This window comes from Hippoglossus hippoglossus, chromosome 24 (assembly GCF_009819705.1).
Source record: "Hippoglossus hippoglossus isolate fHipHip1 chromosome 24, fHipHip1.pri, whole genome shotgun sequence".
Taxonomy (NCBI): domain Eukaryota; kingdom Metazoa; phylum Chordata; class Actinopteri; order Pleuronectiformes; family Pleuronectidae; genus Hippoglossus; species Hippoglossus hippoglossus.
The window spans coordinates 16,572,566-16,591,150 of record NC_047174.1 but is presented as its reverse complement, the minus strand read 5'-3'; the positions used below and the strand labels follow the sequence as shown (position 1 = coordinate 16,591,150).

Below are 18,585 nucleotides of genomic sequence, written 5' to 3'. Positions count from 1 at the left end.
TGTAAGAAATGTACCACCTTTATTATCCAATCCATATTTCCCATTCAGAACGCAATACAAAGCCAAAGCCATTTATATAAACAGAGAGTCCGAACTCCAGAAATATTAAACAATAACTGTCAAACTGTCAGTTTAAGACAAAAACATTTTTGCATTCAACACACAGTAGCATATCATCAGCAAAGAGGGAAGCTTTGTGTACATCAATCATGACAGAAGACCTAAAAAACAACACTTCAGTCAGATATGAAATATCAGTATCATACGTACACCTCACTTTAAGTCTCATCCACGTAGTTTTCACTTGTTGCATATAAAACATTGCATCAAAAGTATGGCTCACACTCACACTCACACACACACACACACACACAGACATATATATTACTAAATACAAAAGGGTGAAAAATAAACAAGACCTATTTGAATGTTAGATACCCGACATGTTAATTTTATAATGATGTGTTAATCCAAGGGAAGGAGTGTGTGTGTGGTACAGTGGAGGCTATATGTGGCTTTATGAAATTAAATGAGAACAGGTGTCACAGGTTTAATGCTAATAGTTATTAGCTTCACAGAGGTGATGATAATGTGGTGAAAGTCATAAAGTTGAAGAAGTCAGTCCAGTTGTTCCTCTGGAAAAGTTGAACAATTTAACCAAAAACTGATGGGAGATATTTATTATCTGTATCCTTAAATATGAACTAATTCTGACCTTCATCAACTTTACAGAGAAAGTGAACCCCAACAGAGTACAACGTAAAACCATCACAGGTGATGAGATTGTCCGACCATGTGAACGAGGTTAGTTTGATCAGGTTAGGAGCAGCTACAAGTGGAGGAACCGAGGGACAATCAGGAATGTCTGTGGTGTCAAATTAGTAAAATGAGCTGGGCTATCAGAAATACACAATGAGTCTTCTATGATGAGCGACAATGACACACAGCTGCCTGAAGGCTCAAGACTTGAGTCAGTCCTCTTAATTCAAAAATCCAATTTAAAGGCAAATTGTGTGTATATTATTTCAAACTATCAGCTTTTAGGTTGTGAAATTTGTGGTTTTATTTATCTGAGACAATTGTTTGAGTTTTGTACAAGGGCTCTGTACACTAAGATGTTGCTTTAAACGTGTCACAATATCAAAATTTATATAAAAAATAAAAACCTGGTCACATTTGTCTCTCAGAAGCTGAATTTCAATTAGAGATTCAAAAGAGTTTATAAAAATGTGTTCACATGAGAACACATTTATTTAGGATTAAATAATTTTTGGGCCTTTCTTCAGGGGAAATGGATTTTCTCTTCAGTAAAAAAAAAAAAGTATTTTTTTTAAAAAAAAGGCAAAAACACAACTATCATTCAGAGCACTGTCACAGAACAATTAAATACAATATTTGTTTGGTTGATTCGATTTTGTGATTTATCATCACAGCGTTTTCAATCAGCAAAAGCAAACGTTGACATACAGGAACCTTTTGACTGTTTAAAGTGGATCTATTTATTTTATACAACAGCTAAGTATAAAAAGTGAAAACACCCAAATGCTTTGAACCATTTCATCAAACCGATCAATCCCTTATCTGCTTCAACATTTAGACCCTCAATGCAACAGAAATGTCCACTTAACATTGATTAGTATCATCCTGTCATTGAATGTCATTCTTTGTAAATTAAGTGAAAACATAGATTCAACTTCACTTTTTCTAGAAACTGTTTGAGAATTGAATTTTCCTGCTTCAGAAAAAGATTTATTTTGCTTCAAAAACATCAAGTACAATTTTGACTAAGATCTGTACGCTACACTTATTCCATTGTCAAACACAAGATTGACAAGTCTTAAGGAGATTTTCATGCTGCCTTGTTGATTTATGTCCAAGTGCTGCTTTGCAAAGCTCGGTTCTAGAATAAGGCTGATAGGTATCCATCATTTGTGCTTTGACAGCTGTTAACAGTAGAGGCAATTCACGTGATGCTTTCATTTGTTTTGTTTGCAAAGTACAAGGTACATGTTCTGCAGGTTTCAATAACTTGGAGGGAATGACTATGCAAATACACACAAGTATTAACATCGAGTCTTTTTAAATAATGTAAACATATACATCTTATTTGAGGTCAGAGCATCGATCCTCTTCATATCTATCTATATTTTTTAAAAAGAGCAAATATTACTGGAGCATCGTCCGGATGTTCTTCGGCGTGGACTCGTCATTCAGGTGTTTTGTGGTGAATCTGAATGGACATAATAAAAAATGTATATTAGTATGTCACTAGCATGACTGCTGTGTGCAGCAGCTTACACAGAGGGAATGGAACCTACTTGAGGGCGTTCAGGAGGCCTTCTACGTTGTCTGCTGGCTGGTCCTTCAGGACCTTTATGCAGCCTTTCATCTGAGATGAAATCAACAGATTTAGAATGAGAGCTCAGAAAATCAAGAACTGCTGCAAAAAGTAAATCCATGGTCTGCTGTACTCATTTGTACAACTTAAATCAGGTGTGTGTGTGTGTGTGTGTGTGTGTGTGTGTGTGTGTGTGTGTGTGTTAGGGGTTTCACAGACTACTTGACTATCAAGACATCAACATCATTGTAGACTAGTGGTTCATCTGTGGTTTTAGCACAGTGCAGTAATACAGCACTGGCAGTGGTAATGTATTTACAGCAGATATGCAGCAGGGGGTGCTGTTGTTGATGAAAATAGTTGACAAGTCAGAAGCCTAGTGATGCTTGGTCCTCAGTGAGATGCAATACACACAGTATGGGATAACATTTACCACCATGCACTTTCTTTATGATGTTTGATTATGGTGAATAAGTTTGGCATGTCTATTTAAACAGGACATTTTCTAGGTCAAATGTAGATTATGTTAATAATGTGAATAGTGTTGGAACAGCTCATGTTGATTTGTGTGAGTTACTCACTATTAAAGTTTATTTCAATAAAATAAAACAATTGTAGTGTTGTACCACCTGTGGACATCTGCATTTATCTGGGAGATTACTACTGTTCTGTTTCATACAGTGTTTCACAAATTGATTTATTTGTGACTGCCAGCCACAATATTGGCATTAATATAGCATATTGATTATGTAATATTTTACTTTTTAAAGTAGGTTAAATATTTCACCAAAATCTTAAAGGCTCAGACTACAAGTATAATGTACTGCAGAACTGAATACTGCATACAACACATTACTCAACCTCCCTCTCTCTCTCAAACAAAAAGCATATCTCAAACATATCTGATTATATCGACTACTTTTGGGGAATGGGTGACAACTACTAAAATACAGTAGTCGTAAATTACCTAGTGTGTGTGTGTGTGTGTGTGTGTGTGTGTGTGTGTGTGTGTGTGTGTGTGTGTGTGTGTCTTACGTCTATCTTGGAGGACTTGTTGAAGGCACCGTTGGGGTGGACATGGTCATAAAGAATAATGACCCCGACCATGACCCTCATGCAAAACAAGAGCGTTTCTTCGCTGCTAAAACGACTCGAATATTCTCTAGAAAAACAGAAAGAGAGAGAAACACAGGATCAGAAAAGAAAGATTACATGGTGAGGAGAGTGAACTGAGAGCCAATGATTTATTTTTAATAATCTATACAGGCAATTCATTATTTGTTGGTATGCACTTTGATCAATACAAGCATTCTGTACACTGAGCTGTGTCCTTAAATACTAATAATACTTGAAATCAGGGTTCTCACGGCCACACATCAAAAGCAAAATTTTTTCGACTGAAGTTTTTAACTTGCTTTTGAATCAACAAACAAGCTGATCTCCCTTGATTAAAATCGACTACTTTTTGGGAATGGTTGACAACTAATAAAAAGCAGTAGTCTTGTACGGCCTATTGTGTGTGGGGCAAAGCATTGTAACTCACGGTGTCTCCAGCATGACTTTACAGATGCTGGCCATGGTGCTGAGACAGTCTGTCGTATTCTCCAGTGGAAGAGTCTTGTTCTACAGAAAACAGACACAGCGGGCACATTATTACCCATGACCTTATAAAACTGTACACGTTTTCTGAAATCATCATCCTCTGAAAGTGTGAATCAGTGTTAATGTGAGTAAAATATTTTTTTCAGTCAGATGAGGTGTCACCAAGATTACTCCATTTGTATTTTGGTATCAGTTGTCAGAGCGGCAGCATTATGAGAATGAATGCTACATATTCTGCTTTTCTTTATATATGAAATTTGCGACAGACTGATATACACGCAACTGAATTTTAAACTACAAGTGTGACAACTTTGCGCTAACAATAACTGGTGTTCTCACCTCTGTCACAAAGTTTGTGGTTGCGTTGCTGAGTGTTTTCAGCATGGGCGTGGCCTCAGCGTAAAACAGAGACATCCTGTTGGCCATCTCGTTGTTCACTTCACTCTCAATGTCCAACTTCAGGTACAGAAACAAAGAACAAAGATGAAGGGTTTGTTTTTATTCCAGACTTGTTTTTTCTTCTACTGAGGAGAGGCATCATCCCTACACTGCTGGAAAAGTAGTAGTATTTTCATTTTTTCACAATAACTACATTTTTAACAGTAGTAGCAACAGTGTGGTGAGTTTGGCCTATTTCTGGATTTTGATTTGACGTAAAAGACACATGAAAACACAATTAACAGATTTATGATGTCATTCTGTTTGTTGTTTTAGACAGAGAGAGCTCTGCATATCATAAATATAGGAATATCAAAGCCTGCTGTTACACAAGTTGAAATATGTGAATTTAAAATCCCCAGGAAAAAGACGACAGTCACCACAGAACAAGCGAAAGTAGATCTGAGTTATGTATCATTTCTTGACAACTCACATTCATGTTGTTTATTCTGTTTCGACTGATTGTTCTTCTGTAGTAGCTGAAGTCGTTCTGGATGGCAGGAATTCTCATCTGAAGGAAAACAATAAGACATTTAGCCATAACTGTTAAACACACTATTTCATACAAGGTCATGTGACCGAGACTGTAGCCCTGTTCAGACCTGGTATCAACATCACTCCTGAGATCCGATCACAGTTCAAACCTGATATTAAAATGTGTCCTGAATGAGTCTCCTGTTTACACTTGTGATAAGATTTCACTTTCCCACACTATATGCAATTAAAAACATACATTAGTTTAAACTTCATGATGATGTTCGTTTTAGCCAGTCTGAATTTACAAGACAATAGATATGTTTAAGTATATATAAATATGGTGGTTGTCAGTGTGTTTTTGTGCGAGTGTGAGAAAACAGAGCCAGGAGGGACTGTGCAAAACAACAGCAGTAGTAGCAGCAACCACATAGAGTTGAAATAACATTTTAATAACTTTGGGGGAAAAGTCTTTAAGTGATGTTCAGTTATAATTTTGTGGAGGTGGCCACAGATAAATCGCTATACCTGAAAACTTTTTGGATTCATTATGAAACTGTAGCAGGTCAGAGGATGTCAGCTGAGGGGGCGTTCCCTCATTTTGGGCAAGGACACATTTACGTTCACACAGTGAAAAGAATGTGGCCCAGCCACCTCTAAATGTGGTCTAAGTTATCGGATCTCAAATGCATCTTTTAGCTGGTTGGGTGCATTCACTCCTGAACATCAAGCTGTCCACTTGTGAACTCAGGGAGATGTTGATTCTTGGTCTGAAAGTGTGTGGGTGTGTGTGGGTGTGTCTTTTTAGCGGACCTTGAGCTCATCGAAGCGCAGAGTGAAATGGAGGATCTCCGCAAACTGTTTGGCCAAGGCCTGCTCCCTCTCCAGGTGCTGAGTGGGTGTGAAGGGCGAACACGTCAGCGACTCCAAAAGACTCTGCAAGCCCTCCTCTGTAGACAGACACACATTAACTCAATGCATTAACATGCAAAGATTGTGAAAAATATGTTTATACTAATTAATGGCAAAATATAAACCCTATGATGATACCACCAGTTAAAATGCAGAAAGGTAAGAAGTGCTGTGAACGTACCTAATCTAATAGAGAAACTGTAGAACCTCTTGAGTTTGATGACCAGCGGGCAGACAGAGTTCCACGCTCGCTCCTGCAGCATGAAGTCGTTAGGGTTTTGAATTGCCTTGACAAAAAAAAAAAGAAGGAGGACCACGTTAGAAAACATCCATGATCAACATCAGGTGCAACACAAACTTTGTATGCTGTGGAAAGGATTCATCTAAACTAAGCTCTGACACATGTCTAGGACACTGTCATGTCCTACTGTTCTGCACAAAGAAAGTTGAAGTGTATATTATCAGAATGGTGAGAAAAGACAACTAACGAAAACAGAGCCGATCAGTCTCCAGTGGATATTTTGCAAAAAAAACTTTTCCCCCTCTGTGTTTAGGCCTCTCATCCACATGCAAAAGGCTTGTTAAGCAAATGCCTTCCAAAGTGCAGATTTTCAAAAACTCCATTTTGAACATGTAAAGGAACATTTGGGAAATGACGACATCACAGTTTATTTGTGCATGCCCACCGTTGCTTTGTGTAATGAGCATGAGCCAGAAAAAACAACAGCAATGGCCACTATATATTGGTTTCTCTACCTTCGATTAGCACTGCTAGATCCAATTACAAGATTGCTGCTAAATTTAGCATCACTGCACCACATTACTGGCATTCACAGAAGTTTCCCTCGCCTAATATTACTTGGACCACAGCATTTTTCTCTGGTATTTGACACATTGTTGATGTAAACTATATCGCCACCTACTGGTTCAGGTATTCGTGTAGACGGAAATAGTTTTTTATTTTTTAATTAGGGGGAAAATAGCCGTTTAAAATATCCTCAGTCGTGTAGACAAGGCCTTATACCTCATCCTCATGCAGCTGGTTTGGGAGGAATTGGACAGAAGGCGAAAGTAAAGCAAACTAATGTGCATCACATTTGTAGGAACTTCTGCAACAATGCTGGGATGAATTTTCTAAACAATGTTTCATTTTCCTTGTGGAAATAAGGAAAGAAATGAGTACTCCATGGTTAAGTTTATTCATGTTTTTAGCAGTTATTTTCTTTATTTTTGTTCTTTGCTTAAATTTTAGAAACATCGAGGCACTGAATTATGTAAACTTAAATAACAGCTGGACTAACATTTTTGAGCAGTGTATATACTGTTCTTAGTTTGTGAAAAGAGAAGAAAAAGTATAAAAAGATAGTATTTCATCCCTGCACAGAGTTGGTTTATCGAATGAGCTTATGACAAGACATGTCATGTTCACAGTGTTTGTGCGTTGGAGTGCTGTGGTGTTCTTGTTTGCATGCTCCTTACATCTCTGATCTCCTGGCCGGCTCCTTTATACGACTGCAGACCCACCAGGATGTTCTCCGAGTCCTGGAGGACTGAGTTCACCTGGTTCCACACGTCTCGCTCTCCTTCTGTCGGCTGTGCATCTAACAAACAAACACACACACACGTGAATACACAAATATATGCTGACAAAAAACATTCACCATCACAACAATTACCTAAGCTAATAGCAGTCTGACAAATCAAACACATCACAAAGCTATTCATTGTTGCCTTTTCACATCAAGAATCCGATTCTGACTGATTTGAAACTGTACAAATATTAAACTTTAACTTCCATTTATATTTAATTATCTAACTTTTTATTGCAGAATCAATTTTCATTGACGTGAAATGGCTTTAGTTACAGTAATAATGACTGAGTGTTTAATCATGATGAAACACTGACTGGGGAAAACAAAGGCTTGAGTGCTGAATGTTTTTGTCAATAAAAATTAACCCTTAAATTTGGTTCATTTCCTTCTGATAAGCTATCATTTAGAAGATGAGTAAGAAAGAGAAAAGAACAAAAAACATTCAGCACAATGAACCGTGTGTATGTGGGTCAAATCTAAAACCACAGTTTCACTTGAGTCAACATTTTCCACTTGTGGCACACACAGTGTAGTTAGTATATCCACATACGTGTCCATCCACAGTCAGCCCCCAACATTTGCTGCCTTGAGCTCCGTGATGCTTTTAATTTGAAGTAAAAAACTCAAATATTATGCATGTGCTAAAAAATATGAAAACGACACTGATGACACTGGAAAACGTTTACACAGCAATTAGAGAACTCGCTGGAAACTTTAAAAGGAACCAGATGTACATCTCTAAGTAAATACACTAGAGCTGGATGCATTTTCTGCATCTTGTTTCAAAAGAAACTGTGTTTCTTGTTTACATACGAGAAAAAAAGGGTATTTCAAGGCAGCGATATTTGGAGGCTGACAATAAAAGAACAAGTAATAAGATATTCGGTATATATTGAAAAACTTAGCATGTTCTTTTAGTGCTTTCAGTTGTACACAGTACAGTACAACTGTGTCACTGCTTAAATATTTTAAAGTGTGATTGCAGGCGATTCACTCCAAAGCATGATGCTGTGAGCTCTTATAGAGACATGGAGCGGCGGAAGAGCCTTGTTTAAGAGCCATGCAACAAATTAATAGTGGTTTTAAAAGTGTGAAGCAATGTTTTTTTTACTGCGTATGAATGATTCAATAAATTGGATTTTTTAAAAATCTACCATAAGGCCATGCCTGCAAATATGTCTTAACATAAACATCAATTATTTGCAAGGGTCTGCAGGCCCTTCTCTCCCTGAACAATCCAAAAATGTGTTGTCAGCTCGGCCTGCTACAGTCGTTGGGAAACTTTTTGTGTGTGAGCTATCGTGACCTCCATAATAAAATACATAATTCTAAGGTGTCTGCCGGCAGAATACAGGCTCTGGCTGTCATGACCCCAGAGAGTCAAAACTCTGCAACAACAGCTCTAAATATAGAGCATCACTGACATTAAAACTCAGCGTATGGGGTCTGTTTTGCATTTCAAAACCCTTCCACACCCATCATTTCCTCTTTGCTGAATAAACAAAGCCTGCGGTTTGCTACATTGTGAGTGCGTCTGAGGTGCCATAGCGGAGGCGTATTGTGTTATTTTAATTGTATTTTTTCTGTGGGAGGTTTTAGAAAAAAAGACCATAGCAGATTTTTTGCTGCGTTTTAAAAATTAGCTATATTGTCTATTTTGTGTGTAGCAGAGCAGTTTTTGTTTTAATCTTCAGTTATCAAATGTGGAGAAATGTTTTCAGCATTCACTTATATTGAACTTATACTGATTATGTCATCAATTGGTAACTACACATAACATACCTGTGCAGGAAGCGAAACAAGGCTAAAGATAAAACACTCTGTAACATGACCTGATCTCTAATATGCTAGTAATTACATTATGCCACATACATATGCATCAAATTTGCCCTATTGTTAGTGAACCTAAAGGGTCATACATGCAGACAAGTTAGTATAAACTGACAGCAAAGGTCAAGGGTCAGCTCCATTCTTCTTCATCTTGGCATACAGAGAATAGATTTTTAAACCGCACTGAAATCAATCATAAATTAAAATAACAGCCTTCAGAGGCAGCATTAGAAATTTAAAGGAGAAAGGTGCATGATTAAATTGCTGAATAGGCTGACCCCTGACCAGTCAGAGCAGCCAACGAGGGCTTAAAGGAAAAATTAATTTAGGGATGCAGAAGGGAGGGGTTGGCCTAGCACAAAGACAAGCATTAGCTGTTCTCACTTTCAAAGTCAAGGAAAAAGTTTGGCCCCTGTTCAAGCTCTGTGCAAGTGAGCACTTTTAACAGATTCCCCATTTGGTTTCTGCAAGAGAGAAAAAAGGAAGGAAGAGAAAAGAAGAAAAGAGAGTGTGATGTTAAGAAGTCATCAAAAAAAGTTACGTGAACAGAGGTGGGAGATGAGAGCTGAAATAGCGAGCGGTCATTACTGAGTGGAAGAAAAAGAAAAGGGGGAGAAGGCAAAGGAGAAGAGATGGGAGCATAAGCAGAGTCCGTCACGGGTTCGTCGTCGGGAGCAGAGACCTGCTAACAGGGAGGAAAATGCTGAGCTGGACACAACCCCCCCCCTCCCCATATCTCTCTCTTCATCCATCTTTTCTCACTTTGTTCCACTCCTTGGCCAGACTTACTTTCAAAGTCCAGGAAAAAGTGTGGATAGTTCTCTATTTCCCTTGTTAGGACTTTAAGCAGGTTACCCATCCCAGCAAACCTGATGGTCGAAATACAATGGTTAAAACAGGAGACAAAAAACAACATAAATAAGTACATTTACACAAAATACATTTATGTGAAGGTAACTTTGTACATGACAAAAAGAGTTCAAATGAAAAATGTCTTCATCACAAACATGATTCGTACCCGACAGAGGTTGTTTCTTTTGGTTTGGAATGATGATTTTTCAAAGTGAATAGATTCCTTTTCAGCTCAGGTTTGTATACTTAAGTATTGTGAACTCGAAATGTTAATGAGTTTAGTGTATTTTTCTATTTTACACACACACACACACACACACACACACACACACACACACACACACACACACACACACACACACACACACACACACACACACACACACACACACACACACACACCCTGCCTCAATGGAGCATGGACAGGAAACTCAGGTGCTTTTACTTTCCAGAAAAAGTTTCTAGATATTATTTGGTCTGACCTACAGCTTAAAAACCCAAATATGTTCAGTTTGCTATAAGTAAACAAACCCCAGCATGCATTCATAGTGAAAAGGCTGAAACCAAAAAGGATTCAATGTGTTTTATAATATTACTTTGAGATTAAAGGTCTCACAACTTTTCCCTATTTTCTGCCCGAAATTGTGGCATATTTAAAAATAAATACAATTTCACAGACTCAGAAACTTGCGTTTCTCATTAAAAGTTTGCATCTGTCAGAGGCTTTCGAGTTGATGCCTGTTCGGGATCAATTGGATCATAAGTTTGTTTTCTTCTCTCCAATATGTGGTCTCAGTGCTAGTAGCAAATCAACCTGGACTATTAACATCCTGAAATAGACCAGGAAGCAATCTGGATAATTGCAGCTTGATAAAAAGGAAATTCTCCTTAGGATTGGATGGACCTGAGGTTTTCTTTTTTCAAGGGACCACAAAATCATCCTTACTGCTCAACCCCAATTTATCTCCTACTTCGAATTTTTGTTACAAACAGGAAAACAAAATGCATCGGACTCAGTGTCCAATATTCCTATGCATGATGATTATAATTGGATGACCAATTAAAAAAAAAAAAAAAAAATACAGACTTGGTGTGCAAAGACACATTTTTGTTGATTATTTTTCTGTTAATTGACTAATCCTGTGAGGTCAGTTCTCTTCAGTCAATTGCATTATCTTTAAATGAAAATCTCACTTAAATTCATGCACATAAAAATTAACGCTATTTCTGATCATTAATGGTTTGTGTGTGTATTAATCAGAATGTGTGCACACACACAGCAGGAACTTAGTTATTAAGACAAGTAATAATTCTTTTATTTATATTGCACTGTGTACTAGTGGAAGTCACACTGTGCAGCTATTCGTATGTTTCCTTGCCAGTAAAGAGGCTGAAAAAGCAAAATATCCTCCCGCTGCCACTGAACACAACTCCTGAGGTTCTGAACCAGCTTCTCTGCTCTTTTGGATTCTCTCTGAACGTGACCAAACACGGGGAGGGAGTCGTAAATAGCAGTTACACTATAAAAACTTTTTATTGGAGGCAAAAGGCAGAAGGCAGGTAGCAATTTTCTGGTGAAAAGTTTACTTCACCAGCCTTGGAGGGTGGTCACAAACTCTGTAATCACAGCAGGCCTCAGACTTACAATATATATGAAGCCGGGATTGCGGTAAAAAGAAAGAACGTCACAGTATGTCAGGGTTACGCAAGTGGAACTAGTGTGACCTTCAAACATTTTAAAGATTTAACCAGACGTTACATTCATGACAGGTGGAGAACAAAACTTGTTATTTGAATCTGTCTATTTAGTATTTGCAAGTGACTGTGTAGTTGAAGACTCATACTGTACAGAGGAACTATAAGATCTCTCACACACACACACACACACACACACACACACACACACACACACACACACACACACACACACACACACACACACACACACACACACACACACACACACACACACACACACACACACACACCTTCTCTTTCACTTCCAACGTGGTGTGAAGGGACAACAAAAGAGTCACTGTGCTCACATGATACTCACACTGCATTTCTCTGCACAGCTTCCAGCAAGCTGGCAACTATTTTCTCTTACGGTATTCATTCCTCATCTTGCACTCATCATCTATTTATATGTACATCACAAACTAGATGAAATAGTCTGCATACTGATCCTGCACGAACAGCTTCGAGTCTGGAGAGTCTCTAAACCTTAGCATGTCTTTCATTATCAATTTCATGCAGCAACGAGTGAGTTTTGGTTAAATAGAAAAGTAAACCACAAGGGGGCAGTGCTGGTTTATTTTTTCATTTCCTTGACAAGGATTCAAGTTGCAGTGTAATGGTGGCATGTTGGTACATGTGCTGCAGCAGTTGTTTTATCTAAGAGGAATCCTAACCTGCAGCCACAAAAAGTTCCTCACTTTAATCTCCAGCCAAACTACAGATATGCTACCTGCAGGCACAGTTTTCCATGACAACTGACAGTCAGGTCTGTCAGAGACCAGAGAGCTTCTCAGTAACATCCAACGATGGTTCTGGTTTTTATTTGCCACGGACAAAGAACAACAACAAAAATAATTCAATATAAATGATAATACTAAACAGTAATGAAAAATTTGTTCTTGCTTATTTTCATTGAAAATTGAAAATCTCGAGAATTATAAAACTGAATCATGACCCTCTCTCTGTGTGTGTGTGTGTGTGTGTGTGTGTGTGTGTGTGTGTGTGTGTGTGTGTGTGTGTGTGTGTGTGTGTGTGTGTGTGTGTGTGTGTGTGTGTGTTCTCCACATTTTACTCATGTTGTGGGGATTGGTCTTCCTTACGGGGACATGAAGCAAGTCCCAATAACATAAATCATGGATGTTTTAGGGTATGGGTAGGGCTGCGCGATATGGCAAAACATCTTATTACGATAATTTTTTTCATATCAGGCGATTTTCATATATAGTGCGATATAATTCGAACCCACTTATTTATACAAAAAAAAATTGCTCGTACTGTGGCACTGCACTTTACTTAAAGGTGTATATAATGTACATACTCAGCATGTTTTTAATTTAATAATAAAAAAATTCTATTGCCTTTTTCTATTTATTTATTCTGACCTGCCTGCTGCTGTAACAACTGAATTTCCCTGGTGTGTGTATCAAAAAGTTTTTATCTTATCTTATCTTAAATCAGCTTCACTGCACTGAGGCGCATCACTACACAGGTCAACAAGTGATCCGGCTCCTCTGATGTTTTCTAATCAATCACACTTAGAACTGATCTTTATAAAAACCTGCTGAATTCATATTTATGTTCCTGGATAAACGAGGCGTCGCTTCTTCTGCAACAAAGAAGTTAAAACACTGCATTGCATCATAATCTGTAATCAGAACTTCTGTCTGGAAGAGAGTGTGTGTGTGTGTGTGTGTGTGTGTGTGTGTGTGTGTGTGTGTGTGTGTGTGTGTGTGTGTGTGTGTGTGTGTGTGTGTGTCCGCTTGTCTCTGTCCCTCTTCACACACAAACTGATAATCACATGGAATATTAACCATCTAGTCCTATATTCTAAAATAGTTATTAATCGATGGTGTCGGATTATGACACCGGATCGTTTCGGTCACTTTACCCTGGTACTGTCTGTGCGCGTCACATTATGTCTCATGTTGTGTAGCAGGTTTAAACATTTCTCATAAACTCTCGAGCGAATCAAACAAACACAAGTAAACTCCTGTACGTGTTCTAATAACTAGTGATCAGTGATGGTGTTTATTGTTAAAGTGTAAAGTGAGCGCAGGTCAAAGGGAGAGTGGTGAGAAAGCAGACTCCGACAGGACGACCGTAATTATAGCTATTGTTTTATCGCCCACCCCTATGGGTAAGGTTCGGTTTAGCGTTGGCAAGTTACAACTATATTTCTGCTTCTGTTCACAAAGAAAACAATGATTTAGAGCGACACAGATTTAACACATCGGTTACATCTGTCTCCACATCTATTAAAGAGTAAGCAATAAATGAGGTTTACAGCTTTTGTAATAGAGAGAGGGATTAAGACAATATCTGTGTAAAAACCTTATTGACACATATCTGACAGGCAAGTTAAAAAAGCTCTTTTAGTCAGATGAAGTTTAACCCCGTCTCATCCTCTCAGAAAAGTTGCCAAATGCATTAAATAGTCACAGAAAAACTTGTTCACAGTTAGAGGCTGAGTCTTGAATGAGTTTTTTTGCCACATTTCTAATCCTTCTCACAAATCTGATAGTGACACCCTTTGTAACACAAAGCTTAATGGCTTTAAGCACATCACCTTACTGTGCCTCTAAACCTTTGTCGTGACCCGAGATGAACACAGGTCAAAAGATTGGATGAGAGTTTATTTAAAAGCTATTAACAACTTTCAAACCCTGGCAAGACACAAAAAAGGAGTGAGAGATCACGAGAGAGCGTGCAGAGAAACTTAACTTCATTTAGTAGTTATGCAACGTAATTCTGTGGAACTGAATGGTTTAGCAGTAATGTGCATTAAACCACAGTTGCAGACTTAAGTCTTGTAAAAGAATATCTACAAGACTATGACAGGACAAATACAAGCTGAATACATGGTCATGCAAATGGTAAACTGCTCTACATTTTCTGTTCTAAACCACTGGAAATCAAACTTTCACATCCCCTAGTTTCACAGAATCATAAACTTCTCTGGTACAAGAGACGTTTTTTTGAATCTCAATTCCAGACAGGGAAGGAAAAATCACGCAGGGAATTTTCTTGTCCGCTCGGTTCCTCTTTCACAACCACGTATCAATATTGCTGCACTGAAAGTGGAAACTTTGACTTTCCTCTTTCCCATAGTATTCACTACCAGCTGACATGGCTTAAAGTGAATTGAAATAGCATATACAGTGAGGGAATATTTCTGTGAAGAATGTGCTGTGGGTGCAACTAAAACCTTTAAAGAAGTAAGTATTGGAGACAAAAGGTATTTCCCTATGAGTCATTTACAAGAAGTTCTTGTTTAAAAAATCAGTAAAGAAAAAAAAAAAGTTAGATTAAGATGTCTATTCAAAAAGAAACTATTTTTTAATCAATGATTAAAACAAAGTTTCAACTCCCTCCAGTTGTCCAAATGGCTTTAAAAGGTCAGAGATTTGTGTGACTGGGGAACTACTGTATATTAGCCTGTCAGTCAACTGCTGGTCTTGATTAATGACCTGCCTTTCCATTACACAAGTTGTTCTCAGTGAGAGTAAATCCCCCAACAACCCCACTGTCCTCGCCTAACCTCAATTTAAACATACCTCCTTGCTTCAAAAAATGTGCCGGTGAAACCGTGCAGCAGTCTCAACGCTATCTGTGCTTTATAATTAAAGAAAAACTCTATGCATTTAAAGCACCAAAGTGAGTGCCACGTTTAAATTGCTTTTCCCTGCTGCTGTCTGGGCATCTGAAACAACCTCTGCTGTGGGAGAAATCATGCTCCAGGCAAAGAGACTAACCAAATGATTCGTGGAAGCCTGAATGTAATTTGGCATTTTGTTTTATGGCAAGGTTTAATATTTGTCTTTTAAACAGAGGAGAAGTACAAGGATCAGATGTCAAAAGTATGATAATATCTAGCATCTGTGTTTCTGCTATCTGTTCACCTCCAACCCTGAAGAGAAATAAATCTACATTTCTTTCAATCAGGGAGATCAAGTATTTTTACATGATCTATGGTGCACTTTTCAATGCCCCTACTTTTAAAACAGAAGCACATTTTTAAGAAAATGCAAGTGATTTAAATGAATAAGAATGACCTCTGCAAACGCTTGTTGAGGAAATAAATGAAGTCAACATGTTTGTAAGACCTCATTGTGTTTTGTTGAGAAACACTGAATGTAAACAGAGCTTTTGTTTGTACGCAGGGAAACTCCACAGGGCACCTTTAACCAAAGACAATGATTTCTTTGTTATGCTCACAGAAACAACATTTCATTTTTTTCCCCCATTTAAAATCTTTCATTTGTCATGTTTGTCCTCAAGAAAAGCTTCATTTTTAATTCATTGACTGTACATGAAGATGGACGACAGCCTTTCCAATGTCCCCTGGTGACTTGCTGCAGTATAGGTCACACTATATTGATTTTTCTCAAAGATGATTTCTGTCTGCAGTTCTTATCACACTGATGTAAGGGTGGGACATGACATGAGGCAGACCTTAATACATTTTGGAGTGGATCCAAATAAAAAGCCAGATCCAGGTCACTTTCTTAAAACACAGCGAGCTATGGTGTTAGCCTTGGTGGAGTTGTGCGCTCTTTATACGTCATAGTATTAAAATGGAGTAAAACGGAGGCTGACACGCGATTAGTGAATCGTATGCATCTACAGAAATCATCCTCAGATCGTTACTGTGCAGGCTCCAAATGCCATCATCGGTGCAAGGTGGCAGCTTTCATATTCGGGATATTTTGGCTTAATTTCTGGACAGTAGGAGGAAATGAGGACACCGCATCCATCTTTACATCCAGTCTATGGTTTAAACTTGTTAACATTTTGTGTGGTTCTGTGTTGTTTGTAGCAAACACCTTTGAGCAGCAGTTACTGGACATTTACTGAACATTGCTTAAATAAACTGTCACATTTATACAACTCAGATCAATGCTCTGTCCACTTTCAATAAGGGCAATGTAGCAGTGTGGTGTGGATATCTTATAGGTACCTGACATAAAAAGTAATAAAATAAAATACAAAATAAAAAAGGGAACCATTCCTCCTTCCTTAATCAGAGAAATACGAACTGAAATGTTCAATATTCCACAGTCCTGAGAACAAACACTACAGCAGTCTCCAAGAGAGAGAAAGTTTTGGGATTAATGCAACAAGTGCAGGCTAATCTTTGCTGTAGTCACATAAACCACAGCATTGTTGCTGGGCTGATGTGACTCAGTGGCAGCTTAGAGAGTGGTCTTATACAAACATGACTACACTAGCTTGATTTTTTTTTCTTTTCCAAGGAGTGTGTGAGTGTGTGTGTGTGTGTGTGTGTGTGTGTGTGTGTGTGTGTGTGAGTGTGTGAGTGTGCGTATTCTGTACCTTCTCTGGTGGCGGACCTCTACTTTCTCTCTATATCATCCGCTTTCTCTTTTTCTCTGAGGATAAAAAAAAGAAAGAAAGAATGTGTTAAAATCAATATTTGCATGTTTTAAAAACTGTGGGTCCTGCACATCACACGCGTCATTGTCAGACTTTCCACATTAACCACCTTTTCTCCCAACATACAAGCAAACAACTACAACCCCTCCTCCCGTCTCAAAACACACCACTGAATAATTCAACAGTGAAATCTAAATCTAGTCTGTTATATCCAAAATAAAGCTGATTAAGCTTCTGTCTGCTGCATGTTCACTGGAGTATTAAATGTCTTGTGACAAGCTGTAGCTGCTAATGGTCGGTCATTGGGGTGTGCTGTGCAGTAACTTCCTGCAGGGAGATCAAATAAAATAAATAAATAGAGGGCACTGTCATAGTCGGTCAAAAACTGGGGTGGCACACATTCGGTGTGACATTTATTGCCCAGTGCAAGAAGAAAAGACCAACAGGATTATGTGAAGCTCTTTACTCATATTATATATCAAAAACAAAAAAACTGCATCTAGATATTGTAATAACCTTGTTTTCATTTTGTGTTGTCATTTTATACGAAACATTTCCTTAATTTGAAGTCAAACTCTTCAACTGCAAACTGTCAGTTTACTCAGTGTAAGTGAATTGATTGGTGCTGGATCCAATCTCTGCAGCAACTTTTCAACAATTTTAGGCATTTGCAGATTTTGATCAGGGAATTATCTTTGGGTCTAATCCTGAGACACCGGATATAATGTGACCATGTTAAATTCCAATGTTAAGAGACTAAATTATCCGATGCATTGGCTGATTAGAATTTACATAAACGACAATATCTTAAGATCACTTCTTATATTTTTGTAAAAAAGAGTGGGACGTTTGTTGAAAAAATTAAAAAACATATTTTCAATGTACTCAGTATGTGAGGGTGACACCGTTTCTACACAGCCTAAATAACCATAACAAAAATATTTTATATTGCAGATACCGTTATATCTTCTCAGTAGTTCATAAATCAAATAAACAAGAATATACACACATTTACAGAATAAACCCATCCGTATAAACATGACAAAAGAGAACTGAAGAGTGATAACTGTACTCACACACAATAATTCTGTAATCTTTTGCTTAAGATCCAACCATTAGCACTCTTAGTTCATGTCACCTATCCAAACTATCATGCCAGAGATTTAAGGCTAAAACACACTCATACAGTTTGTCTTCCTTCCCATCCGTCACAATATATAGTTCTCATCCATCTCTGATGACCCCCCCCCCCTCTCCTCTGTGGAACCTGCATAGCAACAGAGCGTAGAAGGGAAAAAAAAGAGGTGGGATGCTGTAAATGGATGGATGGATGGATGCTCCAGAGGGACACTAGTCATTCTCCTTATAAGGGGATAGTAGTGTGTGGCAGCTCCCTGTTGCCAGACACATGAGCAGACT

The 18,585-nt window shown here is 38.1% G+C and overlaps 1 protein-coding gene across 5 annotated transcripts in view; it reads right to left on the bottom strand.

Moving 5' to 3' along the window:
- Positions 1–18,585, bottom strand: part of fam49a (family with sequence similarity 49 member A) — a 35,027-nt gene continuing 16,442 nt past the window's right edge. The window contains exons 2-13 of one of the 5 annotated variants that reach the window (XM_034579887.1): positions 17,107–17,162; positions 9,976–10,055; positions 9,571–9,650; positions 7,244–7,365; positions 5,946–6,051; positions 5,666–5,802; positions 4,812–4,889; positions 4,280–4,396; positions 3,882–3,961; positions 3,374–3,500; positions 2,319–2,389; positions 1–2,230 (exon numbers count right to left, since the gene is read on the bottom strand). In XM_034579887.1, coding sequence (XP_034435778.1) covers positions 2,167–2,230; positions 2,319–2,389; positions 3,374–3,500; positions 3,882–3,961; positions 4,280–4,396; positions 4,812–4,889; positions 5,666–5,802; positions 5,946–6,051; positions 7,244–7,365; positions 9,571–9,643 — 975 coding nt within the window. In that variant the 5' untranslated portion in view covers positions 9,644–9,650; positions 9,976–10,055; positions 17,107–17,162 and the 3' untranslated portion in view covers positions 1–2,166. The remainder of the gene's footprint in view (positions 2,231–2,318; positions 2,390–3,373; positions 3,501–3,881; positions 3,962–4,279; positions 4,397–4,811; positions 4,890–5,665; positions 5,803–5,945; positions 6,052–7,243; positions 7,366–9,570; positions 9,651–9,975; positions 10,056–17,106; positions 17,163–18,585) is intronic. The other 4 variants (XM_034579886.1, XM_034579890.1, XM_034579891.1 and 1 more) reach the window with 4 other exon arrangements.